This window comes from Scyliorhinus torazame, chromosome 7 (genome assembly GCF_047496885.1).
Source record: "Scyliorhinus torazame isolate Kashiwa2021f chromosome 7, sScyTor2.1, whole genome shotgun sequence".
Lineage (NCBI taxonomy): Eukaryota > Metazoa > Chordata > Chondrichthyes > Carcharhiniformes > Scyliorhinidae > Scyliorhinus > Scyliorhinus torazame.
In genome coordinates this window covers 194,732,196-194,750,307 of record NC_092713.1, presented here as the reverse complement: position 1 = coordinate 194,750,307, position 18,112 = coordinate 194,732,196, and the positions used below count along the sequence as shown (strand labels likewise).

At 48.5% G+C, this 18,112-nt stretch overlaps 1 protein-coding gene across 1 annotated transcript in view; it reads right to left on the bottom strand.

Moving 5' to 3' along the window:
* Nucleotides 1-18,112, bottom strand: part of LOC140426764 (dedicator of cytokinesis protein 2-like) — a 1,003,703-nt gene that overhangs the window by 862,232 nt on the left and 123,359 nt on the right. Inside the window, exon 5 of the mRNA XM_072511919.1 lies at nt 14,566-14,662. Within this exon, the coding sequence (XP_072368020.1) occupies nt 14,566-14,662 (97 nt within the window). The remainder of the gene's footprint in view (nt 1-14,565; nt 14,663-18,112) is intronic.

Genomic DNA, 18,112 nt, shown 5'->3' with positions numbered 1-18,112 from the left:
TCATTGGTGGAGGAAGCAATCGCCCCGGCGAGAGTAGCTATGGCAAAGACATCGGCCGAGGTGAAAGAGCAGAGCGAGAAGATGAAGGAAGTGGAGGAGGCCGTGTCACAGCACAGCGACCAGTTCACCTCGATGGGGGAGGAACTGCGGAGGGTGGTGGAAGTCAACAAAGGACTCCTAGCAAAGCTCGAGGACTTGGAGAACCGCTCAAGGCGGCACAATTTGAGAATTGTGGGCTTGCCCGAAGGGACAGAGGGCCCAAGGCCAACAGAATACTTCACCAGAAGTTGGCGGAGCTGATGGGGAAGGGTGAGAACCCCTCCCGTAATGAGCTAGACCGAGCTCATCGGTCATTAAGGCCGAAGCCCAAAGTGAACAAGCCGCCAAGAGCAGTAATTATCTGCTTCCATGAGTACTGCATGAAGGAGAAAGTATTAAGCTGGGCGAAGCAGAAGCGCGAGGTGCAGTGGGATGGTGCTGTAGTTCGGATCTACCAGGACTTGACATTGGAGTTGGCAAAAAGACGAACGGCGTTCGGGCGAGTGAAGGCGGCATTGTATAAAAAGGGGATGCGATTTGATATGGTGTACCCGGCGAAGCTGAGGGTAACGTGTAATGTTTATTTTAAGACAGCGGAGGCGGCTGAGGCGTTCGTGAGGGTTGAAGGCTTGGGACAGACGTGAAGAGTGGAGCTGGAAGAGAGACTGTGGACTGTGTTTGGGCAGCTGGAAAATGTATAAATGCTACAAATTTCTTTTTACTGATGTGTATTGTAATTTACTTCTCTTTGCATTGTTATGGGATTCAAGTTAATGGTTGGGTTGATTGGTTTCTGTGTTGCGACGGTTATATCTTATTTTAGTGAATTGTATGGGTTGGATTGTTGTTTTTGCTTTTTCTTTTTCTGGGACTGGGTGGAAGGGGACGATATATCTTGGCTGGGGGAGCCACCCGCGCTAGCTAACTAAAGTTGGCTAGTGAACGGAGGTGAGGTGAGAGGAGGGCTGCGGACATTGGAGCCTGGATAGCAGGTTTCAATGGGCCCACGAGGCGAGCGAGAGGGGGGTGAAGGGATTGATGCTGGGAGATGTTCTTTCAAGGGGAAATGTAGGGGGGGTTCTTGGGAGGGGGGAAGGGGGTCGATGTTAATAATGGACAGGGGCGGGTCAGGCTTATGGGGCAGGGCCCAGTGGTATGATGATGGTGGATAAGAAGGGGGGGGGGAGGAGACCTCCAGTTAGGATAGTCACATGGAAGGTGAGAGGGTTAGTAAGTCCGGTCAAGAGGTCAAGGGTGCTTGTGCATCTTAAAAGTTTGAAAGCCGATGTGGCAATGCTGCAGGAGACTCACTTGAGGGTGAAGGACCAGGTGAGACTTAAAAAGGGCTGGGTTAGTCAAGTGTTTCACTCTGGATTTGACAGAAGGGCTCAAGGGGTAGCGGTGCTGGTCAGCAAAAGGGTACGCTTCCAGATGGAGAAGGTGGTGGCAGATCAGGGGGGTAGATATGTGATTGTGACAGGGGCACTGGAGGGGAGATTAGTGGCGCCGTTAAGTGTATACGGTCCCAATTGGGACGATGTGGGATTCACAAAGAAGGTGTTTGGGGCCATTCCCAACATGGACACACACGAACTGTTTGTGGGGGGGACTGGAACTTGATGCTGGAGCCAAGGTTGGACAGATCACGGCCCCGCTCGCTGGTCCCATCAGGGGGGGCAAAGACGCTGACTGGGCTAAAGGTGGAAATGGGATGGGTGGACCCTTGGAGGTTTCTGCACCCAAGGGAACGTGAGTAATCGTTTTTCTCAGCAGTCCATAAGGTTTCCTCGTGGATCGACTTTTTTGTGGTGGGGAAGGCTTTGCTGGATGAGGTTAAGGGGTCGGAATACTCGGCAATTGCAGTGTCAGATCATGCTCCGCATTGGGTGGGTATGGTACTGGAGAAGGGGGTAGCGCAGAGGCTGGGGTGGAAATTGGATGTGTGACTTTTGGGGAACCAAGTGTTCTGTGAGAATATTGAAAAGGTAATTAAGGAATATGTAGGTTTCAACTGTACGGGTGAGGTGTCGAAGGCAGTTGTCTGGGAGGCTCTAAAGGCGGTGGTGAGGGGTGAGGTAATTTTGTTTAAGGCCAGGGTGGACAAAGAGGAGAGGTTGGAGCGGCAGAGGGTAATAGGCGAGATGTTGGATGTAGTAGATAGGAGTTAGGCAGAAGATGGGGACCCAGCGAAGCTGGAAAAGTGGAAGGAACTACAGGCGAGCTTTGACCGACTGTCTACCAACATCTTCGCAGGTACAACATCTCTAGTTTGGTGGGGAGAGTGAAAGCCAATCTGGCAAGGTGGGATGGTCTCCCTCTGTCACTGGTGGGTCGGGTACAGGCGGTTAAAATGAATGTGTTGCCACAATTTCTGTTTATTTTTCAATGCCTACCGATTTTCCTGCCAAAGGCTTTTTTCAGAGAGATTGAGGAAAGGATTACCTCGTTCATACGGAGAGGGAAGGTGGCCAGAGTGAGAAAGGTGCTGCTACAGAGGGGAAGGCAGGCAGGGGGTTTGGGTCTTCCGAATCTGATGTAGTACTACTGGGCGGCGAATGTGGAGAAGGTGCGGAGCTGGGTCAGAGGGGTTGATTCCCAGTGGGTCAGAATGGGGGAGAGTTTGTGCAGGGGGTTGGGACTGAAAGCACTAGCAACAGCGCCGCTCCCGATAGCTCCGGGGGAATACTCAGGGAGTTCGGTAATAATAACTTCATTGATAATTTGGAGGCAGTTTCGACAACACTTCGGGTTGGGGGGCAGGGTCAAGGGAAATGCCGATTTGGGGGAACCACAGATTTCAGCCAGGGAGGTGGGATGGAAATTTTCGGAAATGGGAGGAGAAGGGGATTAAGACGCTAAAAGATTTGTTTCTTAGGGATCAGTTTGCAGGATTGAAGGAGCTGGAAGCGAAGCATGGGCTGGAGCAGGGGGAAATGTTTAGATACATGCAGGTTCGAGATTTTGCCAGAAAGGAGATACAGAGCTTTGCAGAGGATCCGGCCTCCACATTCCTGGAGGAAGTGCTGACGACAGGGGGACTGGAGAAGGGGGTAGTGGCAGCGGTTTACGGAACTATTTTGGAAGAGGATAAGGCATCACTAGAAGGGATCAAAGCAAAGTGGGAGGAAGAGTTGGGAGAGGTCATAGAGGAGAGGTTCTGGTGTGGGGTGCTCCGGAGAGTAAATGCCTCCAACTCGCGTGCGAGGTTGGGGCTGATACAGCTGAAGGTGGTATACAGAGCACACCTTACTTGGGCGACGGTGAGCCGATTCTTTGAAGGAATAGAAGATGTGTGTGAGCGTTGCGGGGGGTGGGGGGGGGGGGGGGGGGGGGGGGGGGGGGGGCTGCGAATCACGTTCATTTGTTTTGGTCCTGTCCAAAGCTAGAGGATTACTGGAAAGAGGTTTTTAGGGTAATTTCCAAGGTGGTGCACGTGAAACTGGACCCGGGTCCCCGGGAGGCCGTATTCGGGGTGTTGTACCAAACCAGGTTGGAAACTAGGGCGGAGGCAGATATCATAGTCTTTCCCTCATTGATCGCCTGAAGGTGGATCCTATTGGGATGGAGAGCAGCCTCTCCACCCTGTGCCCTGGCGTGGCGGGGGGGACCTGTTGGAATTCTTGACTCTTGAGAAGGTTAAGTTTGAACTGAGGCGAAGGACGGAGGGGTTCTACAATTCATGGGCATGACACATTATGCACTTTCAAGAACTGGATAACATCGAACATTAGTTGGGGGTGATGAGTGGGAGGGTTGGGGGGAGGGAGGCTGTGTGTATTAAGGGTGACTATGGGTGATCCCTGATTCCTTTTTGTCATTTGTTTATGTAAACATGCAGGCTAATGTTTGGGGTTTGGTGGGAGGATGGGATCGTAGTTATTGTTATGGGGATTGACATATTTGTTGCTGATTATTGTTTATTGGTGGTGGGTGTAAATTTGGGAGAAAATGTGTAAAAGGAGAATAAAAATATATTTTTTAAAAACAATGAAAATATTTCACTCTCACTCTCCACGGAAGAAAAAACTTGGGGACAAAAAGAACTTGATCCTTCTCATTCTTTAGCTTGGCTGAAAGATCTGTGCATTTTGTGCAGAGCAGTACCTCACCATTATCAATAATTTGTATCTATTTGAGTTGCTCTCCCCGACATCTCAGCCCTCATCACTGAGGATTTATGAGTGCATAGACTCGTCTTTGAGATTGATTTGAACACATTCCTGTATTTTTCCTTTCCGCGCATTCCTGCTGGCCACCATTTTAACTGTTCATGGCTGGCTTGTGGCTGCAAGACCAGTTGGAAGCAGGTGCAAATCAGGTTCTATTATGACAACAGTACCCCTAATAGATTTGAACCCTTGCCGACGGAGGCACGCTGTGGTGTGATTTCCACCAGTGAGTGTAGTCATTTTGCCAGTGGAGCCTGATCTGCTACATGGGGAGACTGACTCATGAGGCCCTTGTAGTAAGTGAAGCACTTTCGGTTGTGGGGCCAGGCCTCGTGGGGGCACTCCTCCTGGGCCACGTGGGGGCATGACCTCCACTGCTTTTGACTTACCCTTAATTTCTGAGAGGATATTTTTCCTCCGACTAGGTGCTCCAAAACCCCCTGCTTGCCCACAGCTTCTAACTGCTTCATCCCCTGCTCCTATCAGCCAGTCAGCTCCACATATATTGGATGCCACCTTGTTGGCAGCAGGAAACTAAGGGCCAGCGGTTAAAACAACTTTGCCTCAAACTCAGATTTGAGAGTGTGTGGTCACTAAGTTGAATATTACGGGGGTGCAGGGGTAGGACAGGCAAATGGAAGGGTGCTGTGGTACAAAAAATTAGAAGGGAAAGGAGCGGAGACAGGACAATGGAGGGCAGCTTTCCCATCCAGAGACCAATTGTACCACTTAAACGACAACTTAAGGGCCTCTTCCTGCATTTTACCAGTGGAGGGGGCTCTGCTGCATGGGGAGACTGCCTGATAAACTCTGGAGGCCTCCTTAAGGGTTCAGGGAGCCTTCCTGCTTGGGCACTCTTCGATCCATAGAGGGGCTCCCTGGCGGACCAATGAAATACAGTCCAGTCTGTCCAAACTCAGCTGGGGGTAAAAGTTGTCAGAGTTTGTCAGTCACCTTTGAAGAGTGAATAGGTCTGAGCTGTTAAACATACTGATGTTCAAGAGAGTGCTAAATGGTCCTTGATTGGACTCACAAGAGCCAATCTCTCACCCAGTCATGCCCTCCCAACAATTCAATGTGCTGGTTCTAACACTCTTGGCTATTCAAGAAAATCGACTCTGTTCTGTGAGAAGAGCTGTTGAACAAGTGACCTCGGTGGTCTGTGGTGCAATTACAACTACTAATAGGCAGATGTTTTGGGGCTGACCTCATGAGAATGGGGTTTGACCGCACAGTCTCAGAACACTACAAAGAAGAATTTGCTTTGACATATCATCTCTAACCAGAAGCCAGCATGGTCAGTGGCTTTTAATTAAAGACTGGAATGATCGAGGAAATGCTAATGACGGTCTCTGCAAGGCAACCCTTCATGTTAGAGCTCTTTAGCCATAGCAGATTGCTGAAGGGTTACTGCATTTCAATTTCCCTAGGAAAGCGAATGTGACAAGCATGCAACGCAAACCCGTTAGTGAATGATTAAAGAGGAATAACCTTCACAGACGAGAGAACTAAAGATGGAAAGAGGAATAACATACAAAAATGAAATTTTTCAGCAGACTGTGTATGGGGTTGTTTGGAATAGAATTTAATCTGTCTTCACATTGTCAGCAATAGGTTTCATCCCTCTTGATGGAGCTGATTCATGACACCACGTAGCGATCATCCCTAGCTCTCCTGTACACAGAATTGCATCGAATGGGCAGCATAGGAACTGGCCTTTCAAACCAATTGGTCTATGCTGGTGTTTATGCCCCGTGTGAAGCACCTCTAACCCCTCATCATCTAACCCCAGCTTCATATCCTTCAATTCCTTTCTTGCTCATGTGTTTATCAAAGTTTTCTCTTAAATACATCCATGCAATTTGTCTCAACTGGGACAAAAAATGATTCCACATTCTAACTGTGGTGATGTGCATCAATGTAAATGCATGTAGGCTAGCTAGACACTAGAGGGAGCACCAGTGACATCATACACACACACTCAACCAATAGATCAAGTAGATATGACACGACCAATAGACATTCACGATGCACACGGAAGTGACACAACCATAGGGGTGCATTACACCAACCCATATATAAAGGACACCACACAAATGATCTGCCTCTTTCCAGGGGAGACAGTCAGTGAGTACAGACACAGGGTTGATTCAATATTACACCCACCACGTGGATTGCAGCAACTGGTTAGTCAGTCTGGGTAGCTATAGTAGGATTAGCAGTCATGTCGAACCCGAGTAATAGAAGTGTAAATAGTTTAATAAACATGTTGAAGTTATCTCCACTTCTGAACCTTCCTTTGTCAAATGCACCACAAGGAAGCCGCTTATGTTACACCTACAACATAACAAATCACTAACTACACTGTGAGTAATTTGTGCAAGATATATAAATAATGGCTACATCTAGCCATAGCCAGAACTGCAGCCAGGGCTGATTTAGTTCTTCCCTGATATCCATGCACATGCATTGCCTGGCACGGGTTGCAAGATAGCAACGGGAGCATTATCAACACCCTGGGGGTTACCTTCGACCAAAAGCTGAACTGGACCAGTCATATAAAATACTGTGGCTACAAGAATAGGTCTAAGGCTAGGAATCCTGCAGCTAGTAACTCACTTCCTGACTCCCCAAAGCCTGTCCACCATCAACAAGGCACAAATCAAGAGTGTGATGGAAAACTGTGGGAGTGCGGCCCTTTAAGGGGGCGAGCCTGAGAGCCCACGTGACCGGCTCAGTGCCAATTGCACAGGAGCGGCGAACCCCGACTAATAGCAAGTAAGTGCAGGGCCCTGGACTCAGAGACCTGGGCTGTTGTTCCTGGAGCTGGAGAGACAAGACCTACCTTCTAGTATTCTGTGCCTGTACACACTTGGCTTTGCCTATCGTGAATAAACCCCTCTGTTGTTACTGGAATCCTCCAGTATGCTATCTCGAGCCACCACAACTACTCTCCACTAATCTACATGAGTGCAGCCCCAACAACACAAGAAACTCAACACCATCCAGGACAAAGCAGCCCACTTGATTGGCACCCTATCCACAAACAATCACTCCCCCCATCACCGATGAACAGTGGTAGCAGTGTGTACGATTTACAAGATACATTGCAAAAACTTATTGAGGCTCCTTAGGCAGCATCTTCCAAACTGATGATTGCTACAATCTAGAAGGATAAGGGAAACAGACACATTGGTACACCACTGGCTGGAAGTTCCTCTTCAAGCCGCTCAGCACCCTGACTTGGAAATATATTGCTGGTCCTTCACTGTCGCAAGATCAAAATCCTGGAACTCCCTCCCTAACAGCACTATGGGTGTACCTACACAACATGGACAGCAGCAGTTGAAGAAAGCCGCTCACCACCTTCTTGAGGGCAACTAGGGATGTGCAATAAATGCTGGCCTAGCCAGCAAAGCTGACATCCTGTAAATGAATTTGAAAAAGGAAATCCAACTTGTTTTTCCTCGAAGCATAGACTGGTGACAGAACAGAAGAAGGTTTTTCAGTCCATTCTATCTGTCCTGGCTCTCGGAAGGAGCAACACACCTGGTGCCATTTCCCTGTCTTCTCCTGTTAAATCCAATTCCCTCTTGAATAACGCGATTAGATGTGCACAAGATTATGACAGGTTTAGATAAGGGCAGCAAAGAAAGCTGCTAGTTGATATTACAGGACTGAGACACGGATTTAAAGTTTGGGGCAAAAGGTGCAGAGAGACTGTGAGGAAGAACGTTTTACACAGTGAATGGTAATGACATGGAACAAGGATGGCGGAAGCGGAGGCATTGATTATTAAAAGAATTTGGATGGACACTTGCGTTAATTCAACTTGCAGACCAAAGGGGTTAGAACGGGGTAATGGGACCAATTGGATTTTTCTATCAAGAACCAGCATTGACTTGATAGGATGAATGGCCTTTTTCAGTGCCATGGTGACTCTGTAACTCTTTAATTAATTCCAAAGAGTGCAACAATCCCTGAAGAATCCCTCCTTCTAAAATAGCAGTTTAAAAGTCATGAAGTTTGAATGTTTTGGCTTAATATTGAAGTCAACATTGACACCTTTTATCCCCCTCATCTTCAGTTATGGTTGACATTCTGACTGGTTCAGCTCTCTCCGCACTGAATGTTACTGTGTAGGTGCGAAGGCTGGAAAAAAAGTCCTGCTAACCTTTTCTTCAGTGCTCCCAATTGCATTGTCAGGAATTATCATGAACACTTGGTAGTTGTGTGTTCATTCAGAGTCCAAGTTACTGTAGCAACATGCACTTCTACAAGCATGTTGTAGTCTGGAGCTATGATGGCAGAGGCTCCAATGTTCTTCCCATCATATATGGCTGGACAGGAATCTCTCCCCAACCAGGAAACTCTCAACCTGCCTGGTTGTGTATCTTCCTTGGCCATAAGCACTTCTGGCTTAGAGACGGGGCCGCTACCCACTGCACCATAAGACTTCCATAAAGATTTGGGGAGTGGGATGGAGGAGGAGAATTTAACCAGGCTTTTCAAGGTGGGTAGTGGGTTTGAGGAAGGTGGGATTGGTGAAAATGAGGCAACAATGAATCTGGCCGCTTTGCTGACATGTTTTCTCTCTGGCCATTTTTCCCCAGGGCAGTAGAGCCAATTGAGGTGAATAATTAGCCAACTAACTGCAAACTTTTACCAATGTTGCAATTTCGCTAGTGCAGCAGAGGCTTCATGCTGTGTCAGCTCCTCAGCAATTCTGGGGAGGAGGCTAGCTCCACAGCTGGAGGTCAGGGCAGTGGGAACTCAAGGCTTTCTAATCTTGAGTGGCACAAAATGGCAAAGCGGATGTCTTCTGCTGGCAGAGATGATATTGCATGATGAGATCCTGGAGACTAAAATCTCTGGCTTCAATGCCTTCAGACGGATTGTACTTTCCATTGTAACTCTCCGACTCCAGCCGCATCCCCTCAGCAGCACTCTCACTGCAGACATATTAAAGGCTGCCAGCTAAACGTGCAATGAGGCTCGCTGAATTGACTCCCACCTGCTTAGACCACCTGCCATATCTAATTTGATGGCAAAAAAGTCTTAGCCACCTTCCAGAAGATTCAGCTGGGAGCCACGTCCGGCCGAGCCATGCAAGTTGCCATTGACTTCAGCGGGTCCGTACGATCCCGCCGGTGGAAAATGGTCAGCTGCCTCCACTGCGGGAAAACCCACCATGGTGGGGAGGGGAGCTGGAAAATTCTGCCCATATTATATTGCTGAGAACAAGGCTGGGACTCAAAAATGATCCCAACGACTGAAAACCTCCCAAGTCCAGAAAATTCTGTCCACTGTGTCTGAAGTACCTCTCATAGGAGGAGACTCGTGCGATACTCGAGGAAGAAGTGCCTCACAGTGATGAATGGGGTGTCACCCCCGCCCCATGAAGTGGTCCATGCCATCGTAGAACAGAACTTGGTTAACATCAGACTTAAGATGACAAATGACAGGTAGCATCACATAAGTGCAAGGGTGATACCCGTCGGTCAGGCTATCTCCCACTGATCCTCAATGTTATTATCATCATCAGGTCAGCAGAATCAACAACTTGCAGCTCACCATTGGCCACACGTCAAAGGGACACAGGGTTTCAAGAGCAGGGCTGGTGCTCAATGACAACAATAACAACCTCCATTTATATAGCACCTTCACTATCATAGGTCAATGAATTTAGAAGATTGACCTGTTTAGAAAATACAAGATTCTGACAGGACTCGACATGCTAGAAACTGAGAACTTGTTTCCCCTGGCTGGAGAATCTATAACATGATAAGAGGCTGACCATTTAGAACTGAGATGAGGACCAATTTCTTCACTCAAAGGGTTGTGATTCTTTGAAATGCCCTACCCCAGAGGATTGTGGATGCATCATCATTGAAGGTATTTAAGGCTGAGATAGACAGATTATTTGTCTCTCATGGAATCAAAGGATACTGGGAGCGGACGGAATAATGGAGTTGAAGACCAAGAAATTATCGTGTTGACTGGCAAAGAAGGATCTTGGGCTTTAAGGTCGACTAAAGGTCAAATTTCTTATGTCCTTAAAATGTCCCAAGGCATTTCATATGAGCTTTATCAAACAAAATTTGGCACTGAGACACATAAGGAGATGTTAGGGCAAGTGGCCAAAATCTTGATCAAAGAGGTAGGTTTTAAGGAATGTGTTAAAGAAGGAGAGAGAGCTAGAGAGAAAAAGAAGTTTAAGGAGAACATTTGAGAGGTTAAGGCTTAGATAGCTGAAGGAACTACTACCAATGGTGGAATAATTAAATTCAAGGATGTTCAAGCAGCGGGAATGAGAGGAACACTGCTGTTGGAGGGTTGGAGGGCTGAAGAAGATTACAGAGAGAAAGAAAGGTCTGAAAACTAGGTTGAGAATTTTAAAATCATGGCAGTTCTTAACTGGGAGCCAATATAGGTCAGTCAAGACAAAGGTGATGGGTGAATGGGACTTGGCACGTGTTAGGACAGGGGCAGTAGAGTTCAGGATGATCTTACGCTTATGGAGGGTGAAACCTTACGCTAATGGAGGGTGAAACATGAGAGATTGACCAGGAGTATTTTGGATTAGTCAAGTCTAAATGTAACAAAGGCATAGGTGGGGGGTTTTAGCAGCAGCTGCGTTGAGGGACGAGTGGAGTCAGAAGTTGTTACTCAGAAATGCATGCCTCATTCTGACTCCTCAAAAGCTCTCCACCAACCTCTCCACAAGCCACGAGGTCTAATTCAGGAGTGTAATGGAAAACACTCTCACACCTGAATGGGTGCAGTTACAACAGTCAAGAAGCATAACATCTTCCAAAGCAGTGCAGTTTGCTTGATTGGTATTTCAACCGCTGGATGTAATATTATGATCCTGGATCAGATCCCAACATTTGCGAGGAAATCAGTCAGGAACCCCAATCACTTTTTTTAAATTTGTAAAACTGTGAGGAAAGGATACTTCGCTCCAGAAATTATTCCATGTACAATCGGGATATGGTGTATTAAAACAAACTTCATGAACACAATATTAAACTACCTTAACACCACTGAAATATAGCTTACAATTACTACTTAATCCATGCTTAACGATAAAATGAATCATTTTAACTCCTGTCTGATGCCTCCGATCTCCAATCAAGCAAAATTCATCACAGGTCAAAAACCACTTTTAAATACAGTTAGCAAACACAGGGTTACCTGCTGTTGAATCGAGATTTCTTGGAAATACTGCTTGAAGAGAGGGTCAGGTCCTGTCAGGAAGCAACCTGCAGATTCTTGTCTATGTCAGACCACTACTTAGCCTGACAGCCTTTTGCAAAAGCTACTGTTCAGCTCAGTTTCAGAAACTAACTCAAAACTAACCGCCACAGACCTGGCTCCTCCCATTACTACATTATCTTTATCCCACTAACTGGGTTATGACCTTCTTACTAAGGGTACCGACAAACCCTGCGATTATCTAAACCCTGGGGAACCTTCTTTCTATAACCAAAATTCCATTAGCCCATTGAGGTACGTAATATACATGGTTGGAATGAATGATCATGATGTGAAGATGCCGGCGTTGGACTGGGGTGGGCTGGGGTGAATGAATGATGATCTTGCAATCTTAATTGCACCTTCTGCAGCTATAGTGTCTGGAAACCTTGACCTTGATTCTTTAATAACGTTACTGCAACACATATAAATTACAATATATATACCAATTTCTCACATTCATCATAATATCTTACTGGAAAATATATAATTCTGAGTGGTCTTGGCAGAGTAGATGGGAGGATTTTTCAATTTATAGGGGAACCTAGAACTTGGGGTCACAGTTTAACAAGTTGGAAATGAAGAGGATCTTTTTTTCTCCCAGTGAGTCATTGGACTTGTGATTTCTCTTCTCCAGAGATTGAGGGCTGGATTGTTTGATTTTGAGACTAAGTGCTGACGCCGTCGTAAAAACTGTGGTCTTTTATGGCAGGAAAACTGGCGTCAAAAGGCCACTGATCCCTCATTTTGATGAGGGCTGGCAGGGAACCAGCGTAGAGCCCACAGCTCTAGCTGCCGATATGGCCCCCAGCACTTCCGGTTGAGAGGCCGTGCATGAGCACAGCGGCGGCCTCCAGCGGCTGCACCGTGCTCCATGGCGGGATGAGCCCGCGGACCTGGGTTGCCAAAGTAGTGCCTCGCATCGGCCACTCACGTGCCCCGGACCGTCCGCTCACATTGCCCCCAGCCCCAAATGAAGTCCCGCTGCCCACCAATCGGCCCTCCCCCGACTGTGGCGGCCCCGCAGGCGGCACACGAGAATCTCGGACGGTGTGAACACACATAAGCCACGGCGTCGGGAACTCGGCCGGTCGGCAACGGAGCATCGCGGGGTGCGCCTCAGGCAATGGCCTGAGGCGGTGGATACTCGCCGGGGCTTACTCAGGGAGCGGAGAATTGAAAAACCAGCACCACTCCCGATTTCGGCGCCTAAACGGATTCTCCGTCCCGTCGCCGAATGCAATTTCGGCATTGGGGAGCGGAGAATCCACCCCTTTGTCTCTGGGTCATTGAATATATTCAAAGTTGAGTTAGATTTTTTATCTGGTTATGGGACCAGGCAGGCAGATGGAGTTAATGTTGATCAGCCATAATCTAATTGAATGTGGGACAAGCCCGAGGTACAGAAGGGACTACTCCTGCCTCTATCTGCCTATAATGTATCGGCATGAATTTTTCCCATTTTCACACTAGCCATCATCATGCCCTTTCTGTATGGGATTCATGATGAAAGGATAAGTTTCTAGCCTTTGGCCAAGTAGTGTCAATTGTTATTCACATCCACAAGGAACTAGAGTTTGAGCTATTCAGTGAAGCCCTTAATCACCAGTGAGGGGAACTTCACATCAGCAGTCTGGACTTCAGTTTACCATAATCCAGGATGAAAGGTCTTTCATTTTCTTAAAATAGAAGAGCTGATGAAAACATCATAACAAATTACATTTATACAATTCCCTTTAATGTAATAAAACATCAGGAGGTACTTCACAGGAGCATTTTAAAACAAAATATGACACTGAGTCAGATGAAGAACTATTAGGTCACATGACCAGAAGCCTGGGCAAAATGATAGGCTTTGAGTGAACAGACGTACTGAGACTCAGGGATATTGGACGAGAATTCCAGAGCTTAGGGCCTATGTAGCCGAAGGCACAGCTAACAATGGTGGAGCAATTAAACATCAGGGATGCTCAGGTGGTCATCAGTTTTGTATGGTTTATCGGCTGAAGGAGATTGCAGATAGAGGGAGGTGGATGCCATGGAGGGATTTGAAAACAATTTGTTGCTTGACAAGGAGCCAATGGCAATCAATTTTTGGAGCGCTGATAGGTGAGTGGGCCTTGATGTGGATTGGGATACGGGTAACAGAGGATTCGGCTTAATTTTAAGTTTACGAAGGATATTATGTGGGAAACCAGCCAGGAGTGTGGTGCAATGATCAAGTCTAGAGGCAATAAAAAGATGAATGATGGTTTCAGTGACAGAGCAGAGATGGGATATGTCACAAAGGTGATCTTCGTGATAGCTTGAATATGTGGTCGGAAGGGGTCAAATATGGCACTGAAATAGCATATAGTCTGGTACAGCCTCAGACCGTTGCCACGGAATGCAATGGAATCAGTCGATGGGGAACGGAATTTGGAGTGGTTGATTGAAAACAATGGGCGGGATTCTCCGATGTCGACGTCATTCGCGTGTGGTCCTCAGCGTTCATGCTGCGGGGACCGTCCTGGTGTAGGGGAGGGGGGATCTGACTCTGGGGGGGACCTCCCCGATGGCCAGGCCCGCGATCGGGGCCTACCGATCGGCGGGCGGGCTAATCCCAGGGGGCCTATATTCGTCTGCACCGGGCCCCTGCAGGGCTCCGCCATGTTGCCCAGGGGCCGGCGCGGAGAAGGCAACCCACGCGCATGCGCGGACCCGCGCCGTCCGTGGCTCCCATGCGCGGACCTGCGCTGGCGCCCATATCGACAGCTGGAGCTGTGTGAAGCTCTCCAGTGTTGTGCTGGCCCCCTGTGCGGCTCAGGATCACTCCTCCTAGGGGCCAGATGATGCCGTCGTAAAATGCTCCGCCGTTTACGACGGTGTCAACACTTAGCCCCATTATCGAAGAATCCCGCCCCATGTCTTTCCAAAATTTAACTGGAGAAAATTTCTGCTCACCCAGTATTAGTTGTCAAATAAACAGTCTAATAATTTGGCAACAGTGGTGGGGGCCGGGGACGGGGGAGGGGGGTTGCGGGAGTGTGTGGAAAGAGAGCGAGTACTGATGAGGTAGAACTGTGTGTCACCAATATACATGAGAAACACAACTCCTTACCATATAGAGCTGCTTCCAGATGGTGCCCCACTCCCTCAGCGTGGTGGTGACCTCCTGTACCAAAGGCATTTCACTGGAGAAGACATTCTCCCCATTCCTGAAAGTAAGACACACCACCTGGTGAGTATACAGACACAGGTACTGTGCAGCCGACGTTGCAGAGTTAACCATCTGTTATTGTCAGTTTTCATTTTTTAAACCAATATACAAAATTAGCTGAATTAATCAAGCTGCTTGAGCACAAAGGAGTTTGGCTCCAAGGAGAATTTGTACAGAGAATGCACAGAATTTATAACACAGAATTAGGGTCAACAGGTTGGTGTCAGGTGAGTCTCATCCCAACCCCCACTTCATCTAAACCCATCAGCAGATTCTTCAATTCCTTTATCCCTAATGTATTTCCCCCTAAAAACATTTTGCTTTTATTTATGGGCGGCAAGTTAGCACAGTGGTTAGCACTGTTGCTTCACAGCGCCAGGGACCGGGGTTCGATTTCCGGCTTGGGTCACTGTCTGTGTGGTGGCTGCACGTTCTCCCCGTGTCTGTGTGGGTTTCCTCCGGGTGCTCCGGTTTCCTCCCACAAGTCCCGAAAGACATGCTTATTAGGTGAATTGGACATTCTGAATTCTCCCTCAGTGTACCCGGACAGGCGCCGGAATGAAATGAAAATGAAATGAAAATCGCTTATTGTCACAAGTAGGCTTCAAATGGAGTTACTGTGAAAAGCCCCTAGTCGCCACATTCCGGTGCCTGTTCAGGGAGGCTGGTACGGGAATTGAATCGTGCTGCTGGCCTGCCTTGGTCTGTTTTCATAGCCAGCAATTTAGCCCTGTGCTAAACCAGCTCCGTGGCGACTCGGGGCTTTTCACAGCAACTTCATTCCATTGTTAACGTAAGCCTATGTGACACTAATAAAGATAATTCTTATAGTGCTGTAGCTCCAAAAATCAGAGGAACACCACTTGCCAATTAGAAAGTTCATCACTTAATTCTTGGGGTTCAAGTCAAAGCAGCGATAAGTTAAAATGTTGTAGTTGCTGGTGATTCAAATCAAAAGGTTCTGAGGGAGAGTCCGTCCATCTTGTCTGTTCCCTGACCTGCTTGTCATGATATTCAAACACACAAATCATGATGGACACACCAACAGACAAATCAGAGCACACAACACCACAACCAATCACACACAAGGACAGCAACCACATAAAAGCACGAGCACGACACCTAGTGGACAGTAGGTCTGGGGACAAAGACACGGACAAGACCTGTTACAAGATCACAAACAGGGAATCCCCACGTGCAGAGTATCAAGACAAAACTGTACATAGAAAGTTTAAATAAAATAGCGTTGTACCATATACAACCGTGTTGGCTCATCTGTGTGTCAGAACGCCCAACACCACATGGTACAGGAGTGGATCGATACCTGCCAACTAACCTGCCATTCTGGACATGGACCGCACCGACAAACCGCAGCCGTTGCAAGTCGCGGGGAACCTAGGTACCAATTGGAAGCTCTTCAGGCAGCGATTTGACCTGTACATCCGAGCCAACGAAAAACAGAGTGCCTCCGATGAAACGAAGATTGTAATGCTCCTCTTCTACGCAGGTCAGCACGCCCTAGACGTCTTCAACTCACTGGTGTTCGAAGAAGGCGAAAACCAATCCAAGTATGACACGGTCATCCTCAAACTGGACCAGCACTTTAAGGTTGAAGTGAATGAAAGTTTTGAAAGATACCTCTTTCAGCAACGCCTGCAAGGTAAGGAGGAGCTTTTTCAACCCTTTTTGACGCACCTCCGAATTCTAGCGCAGTCCTGCGGTTACGGCAGCACCACAGAGTCCATGATCAGGGACCAGATTGTTTTTGGCGTTGCCTCTAGTGGCCTACGCCAGCAGCTTCTTAAAATAAAAAGCCTCACCTTCGCGTCTGCTGTGGAAGCCTGTGTCCTCCACGAGAATGCAACCTGCCGTTTTGCCCGATTTCAGGCGTCCGAGTTGGCACGGAGGGGGTCCCCAGCCGTCGAATCGGCAAGCCAGGCCACCCACGACGCCGAACGCATCCAGGCCGTCGATTACTTCCCGACCCACGGCCCGGACGACAGCGGCCGCTTCCCGCGCTGGTGCGCGCCAAAAATAACGGCCACATCGAGGGACGCACTGCGCAGGCGCGCCCACCGCAAGATCGCACTGCGCATGCGCAGTGGCGCAACGAACGCCGTGATGTCATGACGTGCGGCAATTGTGGAGCTGTACACTTAAAAGGGCAATGTCCTGCTAAAAACCGCCTCAGATGTGGCAAGATGGGCCACTATGCTGCCCACTGTCGTTCGGCTCAACCCATGGATCCTGCACATCCCCGACAATCTCGCAGACAAGTCAGGACCGTCCAGCCCACGCATCAAGATTTCCAGTTAAGTGATGCAGATGACCAGGATGCCTTCCGCGTTTCCGTCATCGATGTCAACAAGGTCAATGCCATCAATCCAGCCGATGAGTGGTGTGCCACCCTGACGGTCAACCGATCGCGCGTCACCTTCCGTCTGGACACCGGCGCATCCGCCAACCTGATTGCATATTCTGCATTCCAGGCCATGAAGGTCAAACCACCCATCACGCCATCCCGGCTCAAGATGGTTGATTATAACGGGAACGTCATCCCGTCCATAGGATCTTGCCAGCTACAGATAACTCACAGGATGCACACGGCCACACTCCCCTTCGAAGTTGTCGGCTCATCAAAAGACTCGTTACTGGGTGCACAGGCGTGTAAGGTCCTTCACCTGGTACAGCGCATTATGTCTCTCTCTCCAGATGAGATATCCGGCTTCCCGGATGCTGGGTTCCACGCAAATCTCCATTCCCTCCTTGCTCACAACCAGGAGGTTTTTGAAGGCATGGGGACATTGCCATACACGTACAAGATTCGACTCAAACCGGACGCCATCCCTGTCGTTCACGCACCTCGCAGGGTTCCTGCGCCACTCAAAGACCGCCTCAAGTTGCAGCTGCAGGCTCTTCAGGACCAAGGGGTCCTATCCAGGGTCACGGAGCCCACGCCATGGGTCAGCTCCATGGTCTGTGTAAAGAAGCCCTCTGGCGAGCTCCGCATATGTATAGATCCTAAAGATCTGAATAACAACATCATGCGGGAACACTATCCCATCCCGAAACGAGAGGACCTCACCAGCGAGATGGCGCAAGCCAAAATATTTACCAAATTGGATGCGTCCAAAGGATTTTGGCAGATACAATTGGACCCGGCCAGCCGAAGGCTATGCACGTTCAACACCCCTTTTGGCAGATTCTGCTACAACCGGATGCCATTCGGCATCATTTCAGCATCTGATGTTTTCCACCGCATTATGGAGCAGATGATGGAAGGCATCGAAGGGGTACGTGTATATGTGGACGATATCATCATTTGGTTCACCACTCCGCAGGAACACATGCATCGTCTACGACGTGTCTTCACCCGCATACGACAAAATGGCCTGCGTCTCAACCGCGCCAAGTGTGCCTTCGGCCAGATGGAGCTGAAATTCCTCGG